Source organism: Cherax quadricarinatus, unplaced genomic scaffold (genome assembly GCF_038502225.1).
Source record: "Cherax quadricarinatus isolate ZL_2023a unplaced genomic scaffold, ASM3850222v1 Contig70, whole genome shotgun sequence".
Taxonomy (NCBI): Eukaryota; Metazoa; Arthropoda; class Malacostraca; order Decapoda; family Parastacidae; genus Cherax; species Cherax quadricarinatus.
This window is the reverse complement of record NW_027195096.1, coordinates 377,913-404,068: the sequence shown is the minus strand read 5'-3', so window position 1 is coordinate 404,068 and position 26,156 is coordinate 377,913. Positions and strand designations below refer to the sequence as shown.

Here is a 26,156-nt window from a genome sequence, read left to right as displayed (position 1 = left end):
TACAAATCATAACAACAAACTAAAATTGAACATACACATCGATCACCAATCTAAGAAAATATCTAAAAGTGAGCATTCTTTTAGAAATACACTATGTACCTCAAATACCACTGCTCATTCTATACTGTTCTATAGTCTAGCCTTACCTCACTTACGGTAAATCTACATGGGGATCTGTTAGAGCACAGCACCTAAAACCCACTCACTCAACTAAGATCTGCTATATGATCACTTAGTCAAGTTCAAGACAACATGCACTCCCACTATTCAAAATGCTAAATTTTACTTTACATACAAAACATCTGCACTTACTACTGTGCATACTATTTACTCAGGTCACACACTACAAATATTAGCCCAGTGCTAAAACTTTTCTTGGAGAGCTCCAACAAAATGCATGGACATAACACAAGAAGCAAACATCTGTTTGATATCCCATGAATCTGACTCGACTCGAGTATAAACTCCATGTCAATGAAAGGACCATGGACATGGAATTCTCTACCAGAAGATTATGAAAGTTTCACCTCCTGAATCTGATATACAGCAGACCATCATTTAACACGGTAGTTACGTTCCTGAAAATGCCATTTTAGTTAAAACTGTGTTAGACAAACTGAAGAACTCATGGGAGAAATAGGGTTACATTCCTGGGAGCCAACAAAAAGCCAAACAACTTTTTTTAGACCAACAGATCTTACAAAAATAAAAGTGAATATGTAATTGTAGCTCAGTGTCGTGATATATTACTGCTTAAGACTAAAATACAATAGAAATAACAGTATTGCTTACCTTAAATTGTGGGTAATGGTGTTTGTGGACGATTGTGGAGAGAGTGGATATGCACGGTGTGCTCTACTGGGTTGAGGTGGATGGTTGTTGGTTGTCGGCAGAAGTGGATGGTAGAGGTTCTGGTACTAAAGTTGATGGCTGTATTGGAGTGTGCATAAATTTTGTAATGGATCTCTGGGCTCTTTTACCCTGCAGTACATTATACAGCTGACGGTAAGGCATCATCAGCTGGTCTAGACCCCGTTTTAAATCACTGCTTCTAGATTTGTCAGGATCCTCTTCAGTGAAAAAGTCTGCTAGCTTAGTAGCAACATGGAACTGCTCACATAACTGCTGCAATGTTAACTGTTTCTCTTCAGGTTCTTCTTCATCTTCTGTTATGTGGCTCCCTTGTATCTGTGCATCGAGCTCTGCCAACATTTCCTCTGGACTCACTGATCCATTGGTTGTATTAGAGATGTTGTATTTGGAGGTAAAAATACAACTTTTACATGTGGGGTCACATCCAACAAAGCTTGTGGATGAGTACAAGAATTATCAAGAATGAAGAGAGCCTTGAATGCAAGGTTCTTCCTGTGCAGGAAAAACTTGACTTCAGGAATAAAGTGATGCTTAAACTTGTCAATAAATATTTCCTCTGTCATCCATGCTGACTGGTTTCACCTCCAAATTACTGGTAAGGTGTTTTTATCTACACCTTTCAAAGCACGAGGATTCTTAGAGCAGTGAATAACCATGGGCTTACACTTGAAATCACCTGATGCATTACCACAAAGGAGCAAGGTGAAACGATCCTTTGCTGTCTTGAAGCCTGGTGCACTTTTCTCTTGCTGACTAATATAAGTTTGTGTTGGCATTTTCTTCCAAAAAACACTTGTCTCGTCAGCATTAAACACTTGATATGGCTCATAGCCACCCTCAAAAATAATTTCCTGCAATTCAGCAGGAAAATTACTTGCTGCTGTATGATCAGCTGAAGCACTTTCACCAGAAAACTTAATATTATGTAACTTATTACACAACTTAAAGTTGTGGAACCAGCCTGTGTTAAACATAAGCACTTTTTCAGGCATTCCTTCCTTATCACACACTGCTTTAAACAACTGCAAGGCCTTTTCCCTAATTAAGATGAAATTAAGTGGTGCAGAGTGTATTCTGCAGGTGACGCATGCTCCAAATTTTTTCCCCTCCCGCAAACTGAACCGTGTTAAGTTAATTTTACAAAGCGTTGTACAAAAATATGGCGCAATTCTTCAATAGTGCTATAACCAAAACATGCCAAACAAAACCATGTTAAATGACAGTCTACCATAAAAGAAAATTTAACACACTGGCCGTCTCCCGTTGAGGTAAGGTGACCCAAAAAAGACACTTTCACCATCATTCACATTATCACTGTCCTACCAGAGGTGCACAGATATGACAGTTCAGATATCCATTCAAAGAGGAAATACCCCAAACCCATATGTGCCTAATGTAAGCTGTATATCTAGAATCAACTCAGGAATGATCCTCATGCACATATTAATATTGCTGTTTTAACATACAGTTTTGTTACTTAAATTATCATTACATTTAATAATCTTACCTTTAAACAACTTAAACTTAGCATTCAGATACAGGGGACCCAACTTTAAAGTGCTTTCCTTTATGGTATTTCACTAATGTAGCAGTTTTCAATTATACCCATTTGTCATTTATTCATACTTCCTACAAAATATATATTTACCATTCACTATAAACTAAGGACAAAAAATATTTTAAATAATGTGTGTACTCTGTATGTAATTCTTAGGCTTAGCTCTATTGCTCACTTAATGTATATGATGGTGTAAACATATTATCAGGCTTTTATATGTATTTAAAAGTGAAAAAAAAAAAGAAAAAAAAAAAGAGAAAGGGTTATGTTTCACTTTACAGCAGTAGCCCAGAACCTAACCTGCTGTATAAGTAGAGCCTGACCACAGAATTATATAATGTCCAGTAGTTTTTAAGCTCTGGTTCTAGTTGGCCCAAAATGATCTATATCTCCAGCAACTTTTAAGATGTGTGAAATGTTACAAAAGTTGATAAAAATAATGTACATTTTAAAAATAAAACTTGTTTGTTTGTTGAACAAATTAATTCAGAAGTTTGAAGCTGGTACATGTATGCTTGTGATGGTTTAGAAGTTTTGCTTATTGCACATACTAAAACAAGCTGCATAACAGTAAAAGAGCTTCAAAAACTATCTGGAAGGAAAATATGTGACAGAGAAATTTAAATGTACAAGTTTCCCCTAGCATAATGCAGGTTCAATAACGTGCAAAGTCCCAATTTTATCACTTATTCCATGTGTGAAATATGCATTTGTTGCATGTGATCAACATGATTTGCAAAGGGTATTAAGAAATTCTTATTATGTGAAATTAAGTGTTGATTGCTTGAGTGAGCTTAGTGTAGCTGCCATGAGCCTGGAATGTTTCTACTGCATTAAGCCAGGAACACCAGTATCATGCAACACTTATGACATATCTTGTGTAGGCTGTCTTTCACTTGCACACATTGCATCACTATTTAAATTTACACTCACTACATTCACTTGTTCAGCAGTCTTGTTATGTTGATCCATAACTGGTTCTCTTTCTAATGCTGTCATTGCTGCTACCTCAAGTTCTTTAGGGCTCATTACATAAATAACTGTTCTGGGCTGCCCTACAAGGCTTTGTCTGTATTTCTTACTTTGCTGTCCACCACTGGATCTCTCCAGCCATGGTGGAACACATCGTGACCTTTGTGCCATCCTACTGTCTTCATGTTCCATTGACTTCACAAAATAACGGCAGGTTAACAGCTAACATTGTCAATTACTATTAATCTAATACAACACATAAAGCTTTTAATCCTCATAACACTAGAGGAGTGTAGTATCAAAAGTGAACGAAACAAATTACAGGGTTCAGGAGTTGAAATTCTATACTAATATAACAGCACACCTTATGTATTCAACCTACAGGTGTTTACAAATTGCATATGATTTAAGTTAAAGTACATGTGAAGTACATACTAAAGTATTATAACTAACACTAACAAAAATATGTAAAACCAACTTGGGACTTTACTCTAGAAATGTGTTACTCTAATTACTTGTCAACATAAGTAATAACATAAAAATGCATTAAATAATTCCAATACAGCTGCATTTAAAGTATCCTTCATTTACATATAAATAAAAATGTAGGCCTATTGCCACATGCATACATAAAATACCCTAGTACTGTATTTGAAACTTATAAATTATATTCTCATATAATTAATCAACAAGAGAAGTAATTGCACTGTGAAAATAGCACAATGAAGAATGTGCATTCTAGATGTTACCATATTCCAGGCTAGATTCCGAAGATGATGGTGACAGCTGGGGATATTGCTCAGGTACTGGGTGAAGGTAAGGGTTAGGACGCCTCACTGGGATTCCATAGTAATCGTCTGTATCCTCTGCTGAAGTGTCTCCACCACCCCAGTCTAACGCAGTGGCTGCACGCTCGTTTATAAGCAATTTGAATTCTTGAATGGACTCATTAAGTGACCATAGCTGGCAAAGGAGTGACATATCCAGCTGACGCAAACCAACCTGCATTGTGGATTAAGGGAGAAATTTCAAGTAATTTATTGTATTTAAGGGTTCTAAGGATAAACAATATTGCAGGTTGAATGTACAGACATACTGCCAACAGGTGTGGGTTTGAGAACATTATGTAGAACAAACTTTTATTGGGACATTTCCTTTTTTGAACTGTAGCCCCTCAAGGAAGGTTCCTTGATGTTGGTGAGGGGCTCTTGATTTAGGGAATTGGATATGTGCTCCAGTTCCCCGAATTAAGCCTGAATGCCTTCCACATCTCCCCCCCCAGGCGCTGTATAATCCTCCGGGTTTAGCGTTTCCCCCTTGATTATAATAATAAAATAAAATTGAACTGCAGCATTGGTACGCCTCTGCCAAGACAGCGATGAAGTGCATGATGATGAAAGTGTTCCTTCTTTTTCAGGTCACCCTACCTCAGTGGGAAATGGCCAATGTGTTCAAAAAAAAAAAAAAAAAAAAAAAAATTGCCCTCCATCTTGAATAAAATGTTGTGCTGTACTGATAAAAGCTTGTTCTGCTTAATATCTTCATACACAGTATTGAGAGTTTGTGATTTAGAGTGTCAGAAATATGCTACAAATAAAATACACTAAATTTTGATGTCATAAGAAACTTTATGAAGCTACCCCTCAAAATACTCTAGTTACAGAGTGATTTTAAAGCTTGTTTCAAGATGCCTAGTGTTATTCTGGTAACAAATTTCAATTTTAAAGATAATAACAAAAAAATAGAATTAATAAGATAATGATAATGGCTACATAACAGCCTGGTTGATTAGGTCCTGATCCACCACGAGGCCTGGTCACAGACTGGGCCGCGGGGGGGGGGGGGGGGGGGGGAAGGGGTTGACCCCCAAAACCCTCTCCAGGTATAACCCAGGTATTAACCAAAATAATAAAGTTATTTTTATATAGCTGGACTTGAGTCCTGGAAATGGTAAGTACAATGCCTGCACTCTAAGGAGGGGTTCAGGATATTAGCAGTTTGCAGGGATATGTTGTGTATCTTTATAGGTAGTATATGCTTACAAACTGTTGTGTTCTGAGCACCTCTGCAAAAACAGTGATTATGTGTGAGTGTGGTGAAAGTGTTGAATGATGATGAAAGTATTTTCTTTTTGGGGATTTTCTTTCTTTTTTGGGTCACCCTGCCTCGGTGGGAGACGGCCGACTTGTTAAAAAAAAAAAAAATTAAGTATAGCTGCTCAGTATAGTTGGGTGATAATTAATAGTTTACAGTGATTAATATTAAGTGGGTTTTGCATTGGACATCAATTTTAGAAGCAAATTGTTAAAAAACTGGCTGAGTGCACAATAAATATACAACCTTCCTCTCATAAACATATTTGTTTAGCTAATATCTCCTACAATAACAATTAGCACAAGAAATAAATATCTGTGCCTTAATAATAATAATAATAATAATAATAATTTTTATTTCTAGAAGTACATGTACAAGGTATACAGGCCTAGCTGACATCAATGACATACTGCTATATAGAAAGCTTCCTGCTGTGCAGAACATTTCGGGCAAATTAGGTAAATTTTGTCCCAGGATGTGACCCACATCAGTCGACTAACACCCAGGTACCTATTTTACTGCTAGGTGAACATGAACAGAAAGTGTCTTAAGGAAACAAGTCAGAATAATACAGGACCACGTACAAGTCATCGTGCAAAACAATGAAATCAAAGAAACACGTTTGTTAGGAAAACCAGGAAGTAAACACAGTATAATGATCAGACTTCATTCATACGATAAAAGAAAGGACCTAATTAAATCAGCAATTACAATGAAAAATGGAGTGTACATAAATGAGTGTCTAACAAGAAAACGTCAAAACCTTCTGTTCAGGCTGAGAAAACTTAAACAGGAAAACAAAATACATCAGTGTTTCATGCGAGATGGGAAAATACTAGTAAGGAAAACATCAGCTGGACAACAATATACTATCTCAAACGAAGACGATTTCTCTACCTTCCTTAGAAAAGCTGTCATTTCTGTAACAGATTAGATAAGTGCCCTTAATACATATATACGTGTGGTGCATATAGTGTACCTTACTATTATATTGTGCATTATTATTTTTATTATTTTTTTCATCACAAGCTAATGCTAACTACCTCCAATACTTTTTTACTTCTTTCTTACTGCTATTAATTGCTCATAATTTTATGTTAAATTAATATTATTCATTGTTCTTACCTGTCCATTTAATTTTGTTTACCACTACTTGTTTTTTTAGTCACTTTTTATTGTGTGTGCAATTAGTGTATATTCCAATTACTTTTTTGCAAGTACCAAAACTATCTTTTGCTAGCTAGTACCAACTACCTCATTTTTTTTTTTTTTTTTTTTTTATTTTTTATTGTGCAATAAACTGCTCAACTTATTTAATATTACAAATCAGATCTTACTCCTAAACCAATATTATTTCATAGTGACTATCTGTCCATTTAACTTGTTTACCATTACTTAATTGTAGTCCCTTATATATATTTTTTTTTTCCCTTTATTTTAGCTTTATATAACTACCTTAGCTCATATATTCACAATTGTTAAAATAATCAAGGTGCTATTCTCAGGTGCTAAAGTTAATAAGTTCACTATTTTGCCATTATACTCCAAAGCTCATTTATTTGATTACCACTTTATTGTTCACCACAACTTATATTAGTCCCTTTTATATTATAATTTTATATTATAATTCTAACTTTAAAGAATTACCTTTAAAGTACTACCTACTATCATATTCCCAAGCTCCATTATTTGATCATCACTTTATTTGTTCACCACAAATTATTTTAGTCCCTTTTATATTGTCTCCTTTATTTTAGCTTTAAAAAACTACCTTAGCTCATTATTTTTACATTTGTTAAATAATTCAGGTGCTATTTTTTTTTTAGCTTTAGAATATTTACTTTATTTTTTACTTAATTCTAACTATAGATTCACTACAAATCTTATGATTACAAGCATTGATCCTGATACCAACCTCTTATTTAATGACTTAAATGATTCAAACAGTTACTGTAATTACTACACAGCAGAACAATCAAAGGCACTTCTCAGAGCCAACAACAACATAACTATCTTTAACTACAATATCAGATCTTTAAGCAAGCATTATGATGACCTCCTAGCATTACTAAATTCCTTGCATGCCAATATGTCCATCATTACACTAACTGAAACCTGGCTAAAGCCTGATACTACAGATGTCTATGCCATTCCTGGTTACACAGCCATACACAACTGTAGGCCAGACCAACAAGGGGGTGGCACTGCTATATACTACTCAGACCAACTAGAATGTATCACTAATACTTGCACAAGGGATGAACATGGGGAATATATAATAGCTAAATTCAAATCCAAATACCTACAAAAACCTCTCACAGTGATAAACATCTACAGAGTTCCACAATCAAACATTAGCCAATTTAGTCAAAACCTAGGAAGTATGATAACTGATGCACGCATGAACAAAGATCACTTACTACTCTCAGGTGACTTCAATATAAATCTCCTGCAAGACCAGGACCCACACGTTACTGAATTCACAAACACAATGAGTAACTGCATGTTGCTACCAACAGTAACAAAACCTACAAGAGTTACAGAGACTAGTGTTTCCCTACTTGACCACATCTGGACCAACACCATATCCCCTTTAAAATCAGGCATAATTACAGATAATACCACAGACCACTACCCTACTTTCCTCATAACAACTCTTGGTAAAATACCCCAAGACACTACTAAAGTCACCTTCAGACTTCACAATGAGGCAGCCATTAATAACTTCACAACAGCAGTAACAAACATTGACTGGCACACTGAGCTAGAAATCTATACAGATATTGACGAATGTTTTAATAATTTTCTAAAAAAGACCCAATACCTTTATAACAAGCACTGCCCTAAAAAAACTAAACAGATGACAGCTAAGAGACTGAACAGTCCCTGGCTAACACCCAGCATTCTCAAATCCATAAATACAAAACACCGATATGAAAAACAGTACAGAATGGGTCACATAACCAGAGACCAAACAAAACGTTACTCGTCAATCCTAACCAGCCTGATAAGAAGGGCAAAAAAATTGTATTATGAGAACAGATTATCCAACTTACGAGGTGATATAAAAAAGACCTGGAAGACCCTATCAGAAATTCTGGGAACAAAAAAGATATCACGACATAGCGAAATAAAATTAGCAAAATCAGATGAACCCCAACTCCCACCAACAGAAACAGCAAACAGACTCAATGATTTCTTCTCCACTATAGGTCAAAACCTTGCCAATAAAATCCCAAGCTCAGATACCCCACCAAATGACTACCTCACTGGCAACTACCCGAACACACTGTTCCTAGCTCCGACTAACCCATACGAAGTCTCCCTTATTATCAACGCACTGAAAAACAAGGCAGGAGATTTAAATACCTTACCACCCTTTATATACAAAAAAGCGTCACAAGTACTATCACCAATCATTGCAACACTCTTTAACAAATCCATTGAATCCTCCACCTTCCCTACAGTTCTCAAAATAGCAAGGGTCACCCCGATCCATAAAGGAGGAGACCAAACAGAGTTGAATAACTATAGGCCAATATCCAATTTACACCCTCTCTCAAAAATCTTCGAAAAATTAATTCATAAACGAATCTACTCCTACCTCATCTCCCAAAACATTCTCAACCCCTGCCAATTTGGATTCAGGCCTAATAAAAATACTAATGATGCTATTATACACATGCTAGAACATATATACAATGCAATAGAGAAAAAAGAAGTCCCACTGGGGATCTTCATTGACTTACGTAAAGCTTTTGATACAGTTGACCATGACTTGCTCCACGTAAAATTGTCACACTATGGTATTAGAGGGCACTCCCTCAACTACCTCAAGTCTTACCTCAGCAACAGAAGCCAATATGTGTACGCAAATGGGGCAAGCTCTTCCGCACAACCAATTACAGTTGGTGTCCCACAGGGAAGTGTCCTTGGCCCTCTTCTCTTTCTCCTATACATAAATGACCTACCAAATGCTTCGCAATTACTCAAACCCACACTTTTTGCAGATGACACTACATACGTCTTCTCTCACCCGAGCCCAGTCACGCTAGCCAATACTGTAAACACCGAATTACAGAAAATATCTACCTGGATGAGGACTAACAAACTTACACTAAACATTGACAAAACCTACTTCATTCAGTTTGGTAACAGAGCTACAGATGTACCTCTTAACATAACGATAAACGGATCACCTATCACAAAGCTAACAGAGGGAAAATTCTTAGGAATCCACCTCGATAATAGACTCAAATTTCATACACATGTACAACAAATTTCTAAGAAAATTTCCAAGACTGTAGGCATACTATCGAAGATACGGTACTATGTTCCACAGTCAGCCCTCCTGGCCCTTTATCACTCTCTTATTTACCCCTATCTCACCTATGGAATTTGTGCATGGGGCTCAACAACAATTAACCATCTCAGACCACTAATTACCCAACAAAAGGCTGCAGTTAGAATGATAACAAATTCTCACTACAGGCAACACACTCCACCAATATTCAAAACACTCAACCTACTCACCATACAAAACATCCATACTTATTATTGCACCTATTACATACATAGAACACTTAACTCTGATATTAACCCTCCCCTCAAACATCTCCTTGCCAACCTCAACAGAACACATGACCATAACACAAGGCACAGATCACTCTTTGATGTTCCTCGTGTCCATCTCACGCTATGCAAAAACTCAATGCACATAAAAGGCCCTAAAATCTGGAATTCATTACCTGTAAATATAAAAGAAACACTACCTGTTTACAAATTCAAGTCTCTTCTCAAAGTTCACTTACTCACTCAAAACCAAATAAATACTGAATAACTGAACCTTATAAATTGTATATCCAAAATGTTACTCACAATTATATCACATAAATGTTAAACCTAGGACCCAATCTAACTTTGTTATTTTTTTTAAATACACTACCTAACAGAATACTCCATTCTACTGAATGAACAGCAATGCATGCAACCATATGAGCTGTCTTTGTAATACTCATTTGTGCTTTATAGTTATCTGTTTACAATAATGTCTTATCACTGATTTCATCATTGCTTAGTTAATCTTAAGTTAATTTTAAGCCAGCCCGTAATGCTATGCATATAAGTGGCTTTGGCATGCTGCTCTTACCTGTATTTTTTTTTTGTACCTCTGTATGTATGCTCAAAATTTCTAAATAAATAATGATATAAAGCAACTGGATGAGTTCCACCAAGCAGCTAAAGTCCACTCCCCAAGTGCAGTATGACCTCTTATGAGTTTAGCACTTCTACATGACTACAATAGTGCAATACCATAATTACCTCAGGCATTGTATAATTCTCAATGGGTTTAGTCCTTTCCCAAACAAATTTAAAAAAAAAAAAAATTTGCTTCAGAGAAAAAAAGTTTGTGGGGTGCTGACAATGAATATGACCATAATAACAAGTGACTGGCTAAAATTTCCAAGTAAATTTGTTTACACATTTTGCATATGTGTTGGCTCCCTCCACACCACTGGTGCTGCAAAGGACACAGATTTCTTTTTTTGACTCAACCACTGCCAAAGGTTTATTGCAGAACATTTTGGGCAAATTAGGTAAATTTTGTCCCAGGATGTGACCCACGTGTGTGGAGAGCCAGGCCCCACCCACATGCATGTGTGTGGGGTCTGGCTCTTAGCTTCATCTCCAGTCCTGCAGCCACAGTAAAGGTGATAGGCTTTTCTAATCATGGCAGTTACAGCACATTTTTATAATGCAAAAGTCAATTATCCACACACACATAACAAGAGTTATCTGCACTGTTAGTGCAATTACGAGGTGCCTTTGTCCAAATTTAGCTGAAAAAAAAAGTCAATGTCAAAAGCAAACAAAGTTTGCCACGTGTGCACTGTATAACTTCCGGGAATGAAGTAATGCAATCCAGTTAGTATGGTAATATAATACCTGAACTCCTAGTGAATCATCCATTATCTGTCATTAGAGATACCCCCTAAAAAAACCGTGCCCAAATCAAAGTAAGGTGCACAATTGGTGGTTCATAAGTACAAGTCTGTCCCCATCCCCTTAAAAAACAAAAAAAAATTATACACTGTGGGTTTGAATCCTCCTCCCTTCTCTAATCATGAATAACAGTAACAGACCTCAGTCGATATCTTTATAAATAAAGCTACTTGCATAAATACATGTGCCTAATTGAATGAATCTTATTGTAGCCAGCTGGCTCAGTAGCTTATGCACTTACTACTCATTTGCCATGGGAGCAATCCCTGCCCATTCTCTAGTTTAATACAATACAAGTTTATTTCAACATGATACACTGTCCATACAGAAATGGGTGACATTTGAGAGCATGCTGAAAGCCCAAAGTTATGCAGAGCATTTCTGGAAAGCTTTAATTAACGATAAGTCTGTAAGGTTCATTAACCCTTTGACTATCGCAAGCCCCTTTCTGAAACTGTCATTCTGTTGCAAAATTTTTGGAAAAAAAAAATTATTTTTTCTTATGAAATGACAGAATCTTTTCCTGATGGTAATGACACCAAATGTATGAAATTTGGTCGAAAACTTGTGGAATTACACTCCCACGAAGTTAGCGGTCTCGATGGCATATGCGCATGGGCGATTTCGCCGACTTTGAGCCCTGTTTTTGGCCAATTCTGTTGTTCCAGTTGACCAAACTCATAGCTATTTCTTTAGAACTCCATTTTTTTCTATCAAATGAGTACAAGAAACTGCCCATTTACCAATTTGAACTACCCAATAAAGTGGCCAGAAATTGGCAATTTGGCCAATTTCACACAAATTAAAAAAGATGCCAATTTCAAAATAGGGTCCAGAATAAACAATATAGACATTCTTGGCACTAAAATAACATATCTTCTGTTCATTAGTCACATCTCTAGGCCCCTCTTATATTACTATTGCTTTCTATTTTGATTTTTTATTCACACAAAAAAATACAAAATTTACTGTTATGCAGACTACTGCATTATTGTAAAAATGGTATAAATAATATCAGTGCATTAGTAAAAGAATATCAGACTCCCCAGTTGACATGTATTGGATGTATGGTGTGATTTGCTTACTCTTGAACATTGGTAAAAATCGAACATTTCCGCTACTTTGATCTCAATTTCAAGGTCGTTTTCATCATGAAACTAATCAAAATCATCTCTATTTCTGTAATATGTTTTCCATTTTATCACATGAGACCATGAAAACGAGAATACAATGATAAATACTATATGAAAACACACCTCAAAGTCGGCACTTTAATCCCAAAAACCAGTTTTATTTTTCTCATTATGCACTGCATGCTGCAGGATTTTTTTTATGTGGTGCACACTGACCACACAGACCCATTTTCTCACATGTGGGCCTACCAGCTTTCTCCTGCTTGATTTGAAGCCGCTAGAATTATTGAGTATAAATACGTTTGAAACACTGGCTCGTAAGACGTATATATACGACCAAAACAGTCAAAGGGTTAAGGACTACACAGAGATGATAAAACATGCTAGAGACATGAATGTGTCAATGCAACTAACCTAAGATATTACTAGTTGTGACAGAACCCACAGGCACAACACCAGACACAAACATCTCTATGACATTCCCCGTGTCCAACTAAACCTTTATAAAAATTCAATGTATGTCAAAGGCCCTAAAATCTGGAAAACCCTACCTGAAAATTCCAAAACTGCAGACACATTCATCACCTTCAAAACTACCATCAGAAAACATCTTATCTCCCTGATACACCCTGTCAACTAATAATACGAATACCACCTGGTGGTTCACACTTACACTCACTCACCCATTTGACCATAAACAGAAATATCAATCTCAATCTCAAAATAATGAATCTTAACTAGTCATAAGTTGGCCTGTGATACTCCAATACTGAAACTATGTATAGTGCCAAAACAAAAGCATTCACATTGCTAAACTCACAACTAGTATTTAGTCACTTAGCCATAATACCAACTTACCTCATAATTTTGTAAGATTTTAAACTTAAGATTTAATATAAGTCTGCCCGAAATGCCTAGCCATGCTAGGTGTTCTAGTGGTACACTCTGTAATTATTATTTTACTACATGTAAACCACACAATAACCAAATTCTGTAAACTCAGCATTGTAATCCTTATAGAGAATAAACTTTGAATTGAATTGAATTGAATATCCATGGAAAAGAGCTAAATCCACTGAGGCCAGACAGGAGGTAATGAGGAAGGGCAACGTAGCTAAAATTCTTTACATTAAAAGCCTTTCACCAGCTAATGTTAAGAGTTGCTTCCTAGGATGGTAATATGAACTTTATAAAGGAAGTGGGATGATGATGATAATGATGATAATGATGATGATAATAATAATAATAATAAAATGGAAGTGGGAGATAATGAAAAATTAAGCAAGAGACACTGAAAGTACTCAGAGATTTAAATTTTTTGTTTCAAATTACTGTAATATAATAGGCTTAATTATATATACAATAAATGCATCCTATGATGATATGTGATCTGATAAGGAAAAACGATATATAAACAACATTGTAGTATAATCAAGTCATTTACAGGTAAATATATACATGCAATAATTCACTTTTTCTTGATGAAATGGTTAAATTTCTTAAAATTCTTAAGTCATTTTTCATTTTAAACAATAAAAACTCCAAATTTCACTTTGAAAGCAAATATAATGTATTTTATAAACTGATTATAAGAATAACTTATATAGTACAATTATAAAGGATATTTTACCATAAAAGTTTAATATAATAATAATGATACAGTACAGTACTGCATTTTAAATACAGTCATCCCTTGCACCAATTTTGATGCATATCCCACCAATAAACTTAAATGCAATGCAATATTTGCAGATTCCACCTAGTCCAAATATAAGACTTGAGAGAAAATCAATTTTATTTACTTTAATGTACAAAATGTTAACAGTGTAAGCAGGTGAGCCAATTTTGAGATTTATTCTGGTTAAAAGCAGGAAGAAATATGTCAAGACCTCACTTGCTAGACTAATCACTCTCTCTCCTAAATACACACTGTCTCCATGAAGTTTATCCATATTTGGTATTTCTATCCATGACGGAGGCAGGAATGAGAGATGGTACTCTCGTACAGAAGCAAGGTGGCGACTCTCACATCTGTCTTCTGAATATCCAAGTGCACTGGCAGCTACCTTTCCAATTCTTCAGATCAAGACTTCATTGCCAGTATGCACGCACGCATGCACGCACGCATGCACGCACGCACACATGCATGCACACACGCACGCATGCATGCACGCATGCACGCATGTACACACGCACACATATTTGTGAACGACGTAACAGAAGGAATAGACTCCGAAGTGCCCCTGTTTGCAGATGACGTGAAGTTGATGAGAAGAATTCATTCGATCGAAGACCAGGCAGAACTACAAAGGGATCTGGACAGGCTGCAGACCTGGTCCAGCAATTGGCTCCTGGAGTTCAACCCCACCAAATGCAAAGTCATGAAGATTGGGGAAGGGCAAAGAAGACCGCAGATGGAATACAGTCTAGGGGGCCAGAGACTACAAACCTCACTCAAGAAAAAAGATCTTGGGGTGAGTATAACACCAGGCACATCTCCTGAAGAGCACATCAACCAAATAACTGCTGCAGCATATGGGCACCTAGCAAACCTCAGAACAGCATTCCGACATCTTAATAAGGAATCGTTCAGGACCCTGTACACTGTGTACGTTAGGCCCATATTGGAGTATGCGGCACTCGTCTGGAACCCACACCTAGCCAAGCATGTAAAGAAACTAGAGAAAGTGCAAAGGTTTGCAACAAGACTAGTCCCAGAGCTAAGAGGTATGTCCTACGAGGAGAGGTTAAGGGAAATCAACCTGACGACACTGAAGGACAGGAGAGATAGGGAGGACATGATAACGACATACAAAATACTGAGAGGAATTGACAAGGTGGACAAAGACAGGATGTTCCAGAGATGGGACACAGCAACAAGGGGACACAGTTGGAAGTTGAAGACACAGATGACTCACAGGGATGTTAGGAAGTACTTCTTCAGCCACAGAGTAGTAAGGAAGAAGTGGAAGAGTTTGGGAAGTGATGTAGTGGAGGCAGGATCCATACATAGCTTTAAGCAGAGGTATGATAAAGCTCATGGTTCAGGGAGAGTGACCTAGTAGCGACCAGTGAAGAGGCGAGGCCAGGAGCTTGGACTCGGCCCTTGCAACCTCAACTAGGTGAGTACACATGCACACACACACACACACACACACACACACACACACACACACACACACACACACACACACACACACACAACGGATATACCAACAAGTGTTGGATGAAATACACACAACCAAGGAGGAAGTGAAGAAGCTGCTAAGTGACCTTGATACCTCAAAGGCGGTGACACCGGACAACATTTTTCTGTGGGTCCTTAGAGAGGGACCGGAGACACTGTGTGTGCAACCAACTACAATTTTCAACACGTCCCTTGAAATTGGGCAACTATCTGAGGTATGGAAGACAGCAAATGTAGTCCCCATTTTTAAGAAAGGAGACAGAAATGAGGCACTAAACTATAAACCAGTGTCACTGATGTGTATAGTATGCAAAGTCATGGAGAAGATTATCAAGAGGAGAGTGGTGGAGCACCTGGAACAGAACAAGATTATAAATGACAACTGGCACGGATTCATGGAAGGCAAATCCTGTGTCACAAACCTGCTGTAGTTTTATGACAAGGTAACAGAAGTAAGACTGCAAGAAGGCCTTCGGCACAGTTCCTCACAAGAGATTAGTGCAGAAACTAGAGGATCAGGCATGTATAACATGAAGGGCACTGCAAAGGATCAAAGAATACCTGACAGGGTGGCAACAGCGAGTCATGGTACGTGATGAGCTATCACAGTGGGCGCCCATGGCAAGCGAGGTCCCACAGGGGTCAGTCATTGGACCAGTGCTATTTTTGGTATATGTGAATGACATGATGGAAGGGATAGACTCAGAAGTGTCCCTGTTTGCAGATGATGTGACATTAATGAGGAGAATTAAATCAGATGAGGATCAGGCAGGACTACAAAGAGACTTGGACAGGCTGGACGCATGGTTCAGCAACTGGCTCCTCGAATTTAACCCTGCCAAATGCAAAGCCATGAAGATCGGGGAAGGGCAAAGAAGGTTGCAGAGTGTAGGCTAGGTGGCCAAAGACTGCAAACCTCACTCAAGGAGAAAGATCTTGGGGTGAGTATAATACCGAGCACGTCTCCGGAAGGACACATCAACCAGATAACTGCTGCAGCATATAGATGCCTGGTAAACCTGAGAATGCGTTCTGATACCTCAGTAAGGAATCGTTCAAGACTGTACACCATGTATGTCAGGCCCATACTAGAGTATGCAGCACCAGTTTGGAACCCACACCTGGTCAAGCATGTCAAGAAATTATAGAAAGTGCAAAGATTTGCAACAAGGCTAGTTCCAGAGCTAAGGGTAATGTCCTATGAAAAAAGGTTAAGGGAAATTGGCCTGATGACACATGAGGGTTAAGGGAGACATGATAACAACATAAAAAATACTGTGAGGAATAGATAAGGTGGACAGACAGGATGTCCCAGAGAGGGACCACAGAAACAAGGGGTCACAATTGGAAATTGAAGACTCGGATGAGTCAAAGGGATGTTAGAAGTATTTCTTCAGTCATAGAGTTGTCAGGAAGTGGAACAGTCTGGCAATTGATGTAGTGGAGGCAGGAACCATACAGAGTTTTAAGACGAGGTATGATAAAGCTCATGGAGCAGGGAGAGAAAGGACCTACTAGTGACCAGTGAAGAGGTGGGGCCAGGAGCTGAGTCTCAACCCATGCAACACACAACACACACACACACACACACAGAATGGATGGATGGAAGAGCAATGCAAAAGGATGGAACGAGAGTGGGAGAGAAAACTACGAGAGCTTGCTGAAAAAATGGAGACAGAGCTTTCTGTGAAATTGGAAAAGAGGTTGGAGGAGGAGAAGAAGCATTGGGAGTCCCAAGTCGAAACTGCAGTAGTCAGGATAAGGGTCCTAGAATATGAGGTAAATAGGCTGAAGAGAGGAGGCAGAGGAGAAGCAAGAGATTACACAGTACTAACGCTTCAGTCTGGAGATCCCAAGGTGGTAATTGCTGTGATGTCTAACCCACCACAGAACAGCAGGAAGCCAAGGCAAGAGTATGATGAGAGTAACAGAGCGATGGTTGACATACTGGCTGAAGTGGCCAGAAGGGATCATGTGAGCAGGTCAAAGCTACTGATCATGGGTGACTTCAACCACAAGGAAATCGACTGGGAGAACTTGGATCTACATGGGGGCCAAGAAATGTGGAGGGCTTTTTGATGGAAGTGGTACTGGAAAACCTCATGTACCAATACGTAAAGGACACTACCAGAGAGAGAGAGAGGAAAGGATGAACCAGCGAGACTGGACCTAGTATTCACCTTGAGCAGTGCAGATATTGAGGACATCACATATGAAAGACCCTGGAGGCCAGTGATCATGTGGTTTTAAACTTCGAATACATAGTAGAGTTACAACTGGAGGGAAAAGCAGGAAGGCCTGGATGAATGAAGCCAAACTACAAGAAAGGGGACTACGCAAGCATGAAGAATTTCCTCAATGGGGTTCGGTAGGACAGAGAACTGGCAGGAGAGTCAGTAGACGAGATGATGGAATATGTGACAACAATATGCAAGGAAGCTGAGGAGAAGTTTGTACCCAAGGGTAACAGGAATAATGAAAAAGTCAGGTTGAGCCCATGGTTCACCCAAAGGTGCAGGGAGGCCAAAACCAAGTGTGCTAGGGAATGGAAGAAGTACAGAAGGCAAAGGACCCAGGAGAATAAGGAGACCAGTCCTGAGCCAGAAATGAATATGCACAGGTAAGACGGGAGGCCCAAAGGCAATACGAGAATGACATAGCACCATAAGCCAAATCTGACCCAAGGCTGTTATACAGCCACATCAGGAGGAAAACAACAGTCAAGGACCAGGTAATCAGGATAAGGAAGGAGGGGAGGTCACTAAAAACGACTACAAAGTATGTGAGAAGCTCAACATGAGATTCAAAGAAGTGGTCAAAGAGGAGACAGAAGGGCCTCCAGAAAGGCAGAGAGATGGGGTACACCATCAAGTGTTGGACACAATACATACAAATGAGGAAGAAGTGAAGAGGTTGTTAAGCAAGCTAGATACCTCAAAGGCGATAGGGCCAGATAACATCTCTCCATGGGTCCTGAGAGAGAGAGAGAGAGCAGAGGCACTTTGTGTATCACTAACAACTATCTTCAACGCATCTATCAAAACAGGACGACTACTGGAAGTTTGGAAGACAGCAAATATAGTCCCAATTTTTAAAAAAGGAGACAGGCATGAAGGATTCAACTACAGACCAGTGTCACTGACGTGTATAGTATGCAAGGTCATGGAGAAAATTATCAGAAGAGTGGTGGAGCACCTAGAAAGGAATGAGCTCATCAGCGGCAGCCAGCATGGTTTCAGGGACGGGAAATCCTGCGTCACAAACCAACTGGAGTTCTATGACAGGGTGACAGCAGTAAGACAAGAGAGAGGGCTGGGTAGACTGCATTTTCTTGGACTGTAAGAAGGCGTTTGACAGTTCCACACAAGAGATTAGTGCGGAAGCTGGAAGACCAGGCAGGGATAACAGGGAAGGCACTACAGTGGATCAGGGAATACCTGTCAAGAAGACAAGAGCGAGTCATGGTACGTGGTGAGGTGTCAGAGTGGGCACCGGTAACGAGCGGGGTGCCACAGGGAGCAGTCCTAGGACTGGTGCTGTTTCTGAACGACATGAAAGGAATAGACTCCAAAGTGTCCCTGTTTGTAGATGATGTGAAGTTGATGAGAAGAATTCAATCAGACGAAGACCAGGCAGAACTACAGAGGGATCTGGACAGAGTGCAGGCCTGGTCTGGAAACTGGCTCCTGGAGTTCAACCCCACCAAGTGCAAAGTCATGAAGATTGGGGAAGGGCAAAGAAGATCACAGATGGAGTACAGTCCAGGGCACCAAAGACTACAAGCCTCACTCAAGGAGAAGGATCTTGGAGTGAGTGTAACACTGGGCACATCTCTTGAGGCGCACATTATCTAAACTGCTGCAGCATATAGGTGCCTAGCAAACCTAAGACTAGCATTCCAACATCTCAATAAGGAATTGTTCAGGACCCTGTATGCCATGCATGTCAGGCCTATATTGGAGTATGCAACACCAGTTTGGAACCCACACCTAGCTAAACAAGTACAGAAATTAGAGGAAGTGCAAAAGTTTGCAACAAGACTAGTCTCAGAGATAAGGGGCATGTCCTACGAGGAGAGGTTAAGGGAACTCGACCTGACAGCACTGGAGGACAGGAGAGATGAGGGGATGTGATAATGACATATAAAATACTGAGAGGAATTGACAAGGTGGACAGAGACAGGAAGTTCCAGAGATGGGACACAGCAACAAGGGGTCACAATTGGAAGCTGAAGATTCAGATGAACCACAGGGATGATAGGAAGTATTTCTTCAGTAACAGAGCTGTCATGAAGTGGCATAGTCCAGGATGTGATGTAGTGGAGGCAGGATCCATACACAGCTTTAAAAAGAGGTATGATAAAGCTCATGGAGCAGGAAGAGTGATCTAGTAGCAACCAGTGAAGAGGCAGGGCCAGGAGCTGTGACTCGACCCCTGCAACCACAATTAGGTGAGTACACACACACACACACACACACACACACACACACACACACACACACACACACACACACACACACACACACACACACACACACACACACACACACACACACACAAGATTTGTGCATAAGCTGGAGGACCAGACAGGTATAACAGGGAAGGCACTACAATGGATCAGGGAATACCTGTCAGAAGACATCAGCGAGTCATGGTACATGGCGAGGTGTTAGAGTGGGCGCCTGTGTTGAGCGGAATTCCACAGGGGTCAGTCTTAAAACCCATGCTGTTTCTAGTATATGTGAATGACATGATGGAAGGAGTAGACTCAGAAGTGTCCCTGTTTGCAGATGATGAGAAGTTGATGAGAAGAATTTAATCAGATGAGGACCAGGTGGAACCACAAAGGGATCTGGACAGGCTGCAGGCCTGGTCCAGAAACTGACTCCTGGAGTTCAACCCCACCAAGTGCAAAGTCATGAAGATTGGGGAAGGGCAAAGAAGACTGCAGACAGAGTACAGTCTAGAGAGCCAGAGACTACAAGCCTCACTCAAGGAAAAGGATCTTGGGGTGAGTATAACACCGGGTATATCTACTGAGGCACACATCAACCAAATAACTGCTATGGCATATGGACACCTAGCAAACCTAAGACTATCACTACAACATCTCAATAAGGAATTGTTCAGGACCCTGCACACCATGTATGTCAGGCCTATATTGCAGCACCAGTTTGGAACCCACACCTAGCCAAGCATGTAAGGAAATTACAGAAAGTGCAAAGGTTTGCAGCAAGACTAGTCCCGGAGCTAAAGGGCATGTCCTATGAGGAGAGGTTAAGGGAAATCGACGAGATGACACTGGAGGACAGAAAAGATGGGGGGATATGATAACGACATATAAAATACTGAGAGGAATTGGCAAGGTGGACAGAGACAGGATATTCCAGAGATGGGACACAGCAACAAGGGGTCACAATTGGAAGCTAAGACTCAGATGAACCACAGGGATGTTAGGAAGTATTTCTTCAGTCACAGAGTTGTCACAAAGTGGAACAGTCTGGGAAGTGATATAGTGGAGGCAGGATCCATACATAGCTTTAAGAAAAAGTATGATAAACCAGTGAAGAGGTGGGGCCAGGAGCTGTGATTTGACAACTGCAACCATAACTAGGTGAGTACATACACACACACACAAATAGTTTTTGAGTTATTATTCAACAGATGTTTATTAAGTTAAGATGGATTTTATGTGATTTACTGTTGTGAATCCCAAGGCACAGAGAATAACACATTTTTCAAAGAACTCTCACTGTTTCATAAATCATGTTGGATGTGAGTGCTGAATTTTACTTTGCTGTCAAGGTGCATACCCAAGAATTTTCTCTCATCATGTCTTTCAATGTTCATTTAAATATTTTAAGTTTGCCTGCTTCCCTTCACACCAGGGGTGGGCAAACTTTTCAGTGCAGGGGCCACATTCAGAAATTCATGGGTAACCTGTTAATATTCCACAATATTATTTGGCATTGCATGGTAACATTTTTTTTCAAATTTACTAACAATTTGTCCCCAAATAACGTGAGTATATGACTTGATTTTGGTGGGCTGCATGAAAACCTTCGGCAGGCCGCATATGGCCCACGGGCTGTAGCTTGCCCACTGTGGCCAGGTACTTTGCATTAAGTTAAAAAAAATTCCTTCCTGCTTCTACATGATGACTGACTGGCTCAGTCAAAGGGATGACTCTCTTATACCTCAACTGCTCACTAGCCTGCAATTTTTTTTAAACGGGGTCATAACTGCATTATACGAACTTTTGATGGATATTCAGTGTTACCTCTAATAATGAATCCCCACAGATATCAAGGGATTACTGTATTGTATTGTATTTTATTATATTGTAAATGGTTAAAAGTTTGCAAATGGGCAAAATTATTTACAAACATTATCTCTCAATTCACAGCAGGATTCGAACCTGCACACTCTGCATCAAAAGTACCTGGGTGTGTGGATGAAGTACTGTTTACTTTGATGCTGAGTGTGCAGGTTCGAATTCTGCTGTGGACTGAGAGATGTTTATTATGTTGTATATCAAAACTCACCATCTCCTTTCTTAGCACTGCTAACTGAGAGTCTAAGGTGGATGGCCTGCGTTGCCTGGGAGGACCATGTGCAGGACTTAGTCTAGGATTATTTCCAGAGATTGAACCAGGAACTGGAGGACTTCCTCTTGGACTATGACTTTTATTGCCTGAGCCACATCCACTTTGGTTGCGTGGAGATGTTGAGTGACTGCGTGGTGATGAACGAGGAGTGAATCCCTGCATGGAACCATTAGCATAATATGGTTCAAATGCACTCGCACCATAGCCCACTCCAGAATAGTGTGAGCGAGCAGATTCCGGGCGAGAGTCCATACGTGATTCAGTCCGTGAATCAGCTCTTACAGGACTGTAACGTTCAGTATTAGGCTTCACAGGTGGACTGTATCGCTCTACTCCACCACTAACACTTCCACTTGCCCCACCTCCATTACCACCACCAGCAGCGCCATCTCGACGACCAGCCAAGTTAATAAGACCACTAAGACTTTTGGGGAGAGGTGGCAGTCCCTGAATAGTTGTCATCTTTACAGTATTATATGACTAGTGATTAAGTATATGAGAGTCAACTCAAAGGTAATACGACTGTTGCTTACAGAAATGAAACGTGATATGTCTGTAATGCTTCTACTTACAACTCCTGAACCCTACCAGTGACAAATCATGGATTTCCCATATTCACACAATTCAATAAAATTAAAATTCTGTCCTTTCTAACATCTTTTTTTTCTGAAATTTAAAGTACGTATAATCTTCAGAATCTGAAATAAAAAATAATAAGCATTAGTTAGATAAAGTTTCAACCTTACAAGTAAAATGTGAATTTTTTTTTCTGTATCTCCATCATTAATTACTATCTTCACTACACAATAATAATAATAATAATACAATAATAATAGCAATAATAATATCTTTATTTCTACAAGTACATGGTACAAGGTATACAGGCCTAGATGACATCAATGACATATGTACTATTGCGTGTTCATGTATATAGAAAGCCCTTTGTTATGCAGAGCATTTTGGGCAAATTAGGTCATTTTGCTCCAGGATGCAACCACACAAGAGGTGTCTCCACCATACAAGTTGTGTCTCCAACACACAAGTGGTGTCTCCAACACACAAGTGGTGTCTCCAACACACAAGTGGTGTCTTCACCACAAAATTGGTTAAGGCAATATTTCCACCAATGGAAATAAGTCACTTTGTCTCTGACTTTTTTGGGTTATCCTAGATTCTTACACATACTACACATATGCTGCTATGTAAGATAATCTACGTAACTGTATTTGTGTATACCTGAATAAACTTACCACATTAGCAATACCGACACCAAAAGAGTACATCAGTTTTACTTATTTCCATTATAATAATAATATACATGTAATAATAATAATAATAATAATAATAATAATAATAATAATAATATCCTTATTTCTACAAGTACATGTACAAGGTATACAGGCCTAGTTGACATCAGTGACATACTACTACAGTGGACCCTCGACTAACGCTATTAATCCGTTCCTGAGAGCTCATCGTTAGTCACAATAATCGTTAGTCAAGTTAATTTTCCCCATAAGAAATAATGGAAATCAAATTAATCCGTGCAAGACACCCAAAAGTATTGAAAAAAAAAATTTACCACATGAAATATTAATTTTAATACACACAAACTGAAGAAGACATGCACAGTTACATGACACTTACCTTTATTGAAGATCTGGTGATAATTGATGGGATGGGAAGAGGGGAGTGTGTTGATGGTCTTAGTGTTTAGAAGGGGAATCCCCTTCCATTAGGACTTGAGGTGGCAAGTCCTTTTTCGGGGGTTACTTCCCTTCTTCTTTTAATGCCACTAGGACCAGCTTGAGAGTCACTGGACCTCTGTCGCACAACATATCTGCCCATAGAGGCCTGTACCTCCCGTTCCTTTATGACATTCCTAAAGTGTTTCACAACATTGTCAGTGTCACCATTAAACACTTGTTCAGATTTCAGTCCTTCACTGTCTATGTACTCCTTGAATTCCTGCACATATTTTTCAACTGCTTTTTGGTCCAAACTGGCAGCCTCACCATGCCTTATCACACTATGTATGCCACTACGATTCTTAAATCTCTCAAACCAACCTTTGCTGGCCTTAAATTCACTCACATCACCACTAGTTGCTGGCATTTTTCTAATTAAATTGTCATGCAACTTCCTAGCCTTTTCACATATGATCACTTGAATCATATGTGCTATCTGTTTTTCGTTTATCCATACCAATAACAGTCTCTCAACATCTTCTATCACTTGCGATCTCAGTTTCGAAAACATAGTTGCACCTTTGGCAAGAACAGCTTCCTTGATTGCCGTTTTCTTGGCCACGATAGTAGCGATGGTTGATTGGGGTTTTGTGTACAGCCTGGCCAGCTCGGAGACATGCACTCCACTTTCATACTTAGCAATGATCTCTTTCTTCATATCCATAGTAATTCTCACCCTTTTTGCTGTAGGGTTGGCACTAGAAGCTTTCTTGGGGCCCATGGTGACTTATTTTGCAGGTGCAATCACTAAAAAGGCTGTGATAATATGAAATGTTCCGATTGTATGCTTGGAAGCGACCGCGGTGGCTGGCTGGCTTGTAAACACTGGCCAGAAGTGGACGCATCTCAGACGGAACGAATAGTGTTGGTCGAGTTTTTTAGCACTAATCGAGGCAAAATTTTTGCGATAAAATGTATCGCTAGTCAGATTTATCGTTAATCGATGCCATCGCTGGTCGAGGGTCCACTGTATATAGAAAGTCCCTTGTTATGCAGAACATTTCAGGCAAATTAGGTCAATTTTGTCCCAGGATGCAACTCACACCAGTCGACTAACACCCAGGTACCCATTTTACTAAGGGGTGAACATGGACAATAGGTGTAAGGAAACACCCAATGTTTCCACCCTTGCCAGGAACCGAACACAGATCCTCAGTGTGTGTGAAGTGAGAGCTTTGTCTACCAGGCCATGAGCCACCTTGAAGGTCCTTAGGTCCTGTTCCAGGATGCAACCCACAAATTGACTAACCCCCTGGTATCTATTTACTACTAGGTGAATATATAAAATATGTCTCACAAGACTTACCTACAGGTCTCAAAAAGTCCAGGATTCAACCCTTGTCTTTTGGTTGTGAGCCAAATGTTTTATCACTGAGCTACAAGGTACAGATTACTGATTTCAATACTTTTCAATGAAAATCATTACAGGTCAGGCCTCAAAGTCTAAAAATATCATTTTTATTTATTATACATATGAGAAGCACTAAACCCATGTAGGTTATTTATCTGAGGGCAAAAATGTTTCCTTGATAATGTGAAAGATCACAAAAGTACTTGGAATAATACTTACAATGTAACCTCGGTTTTCGTCATTAATTCGTTCCAGAAATTCCAACAAAAACCAAATTCAATGAAAACTGAAGCAATATTTCCCATAAGAAATAATGTAAATCCAATTAATCTGTTCCAAACACCCAAAAGTATTAACAAAAAATATATTTTATAGAAAATAACTATAGTTTTACATACAGAAACAATGAGAAATAAATATAAAGGACTAACAAAATGGATAAATGAACATTTAACATCACTTTTACCTTTATTGAAGACTCTTGCTGGTGTATGGAAGACAGCTAGGAGGGGAGATTGAGGAGAGGATATCTCTACCACCATCACAACTACTACCACCCTCTACCACCATCACAACTACTACCACCCTCTACCACCATCACTACTACACCCTCCCACCATCACTAACAC

The 26,156-nt window shown here is 39.1% G+C and overlaps 1 protein-coding gene across 1 annotated transcript; it reads right to left on the bottom strand.

Annotated features, from left to right (window-relative positions):
• Nucleotides 1-18: 18 nt before the first annotated feature.
• LOC128687654 (uncharacterized) lies at nucleotides 19-25,714 on the bottom strand. The gene is made up of 2 exons (XM_070079997.1): nucleotides 22,366-25,714; nucleotides 19-4,405 (listed from the first exon to the last, which is right to left on the bottom strand). The coding sequence occupies exons 1-2, from the start codon at nucleotides 22,888-22,890 to the stop codon at nucleotides 4,142-4,144; spliced, it is 789 nt and encodes a 262-aa protein (XP_069936098.1). The 5' UTR covers nucleotides 22,891-25,714; the 3' UTR covers nucleotides 19-4,141.
• Between the last annotated feature and the right edge of the window lie 442 nt (nucleotides 25,715-26,156).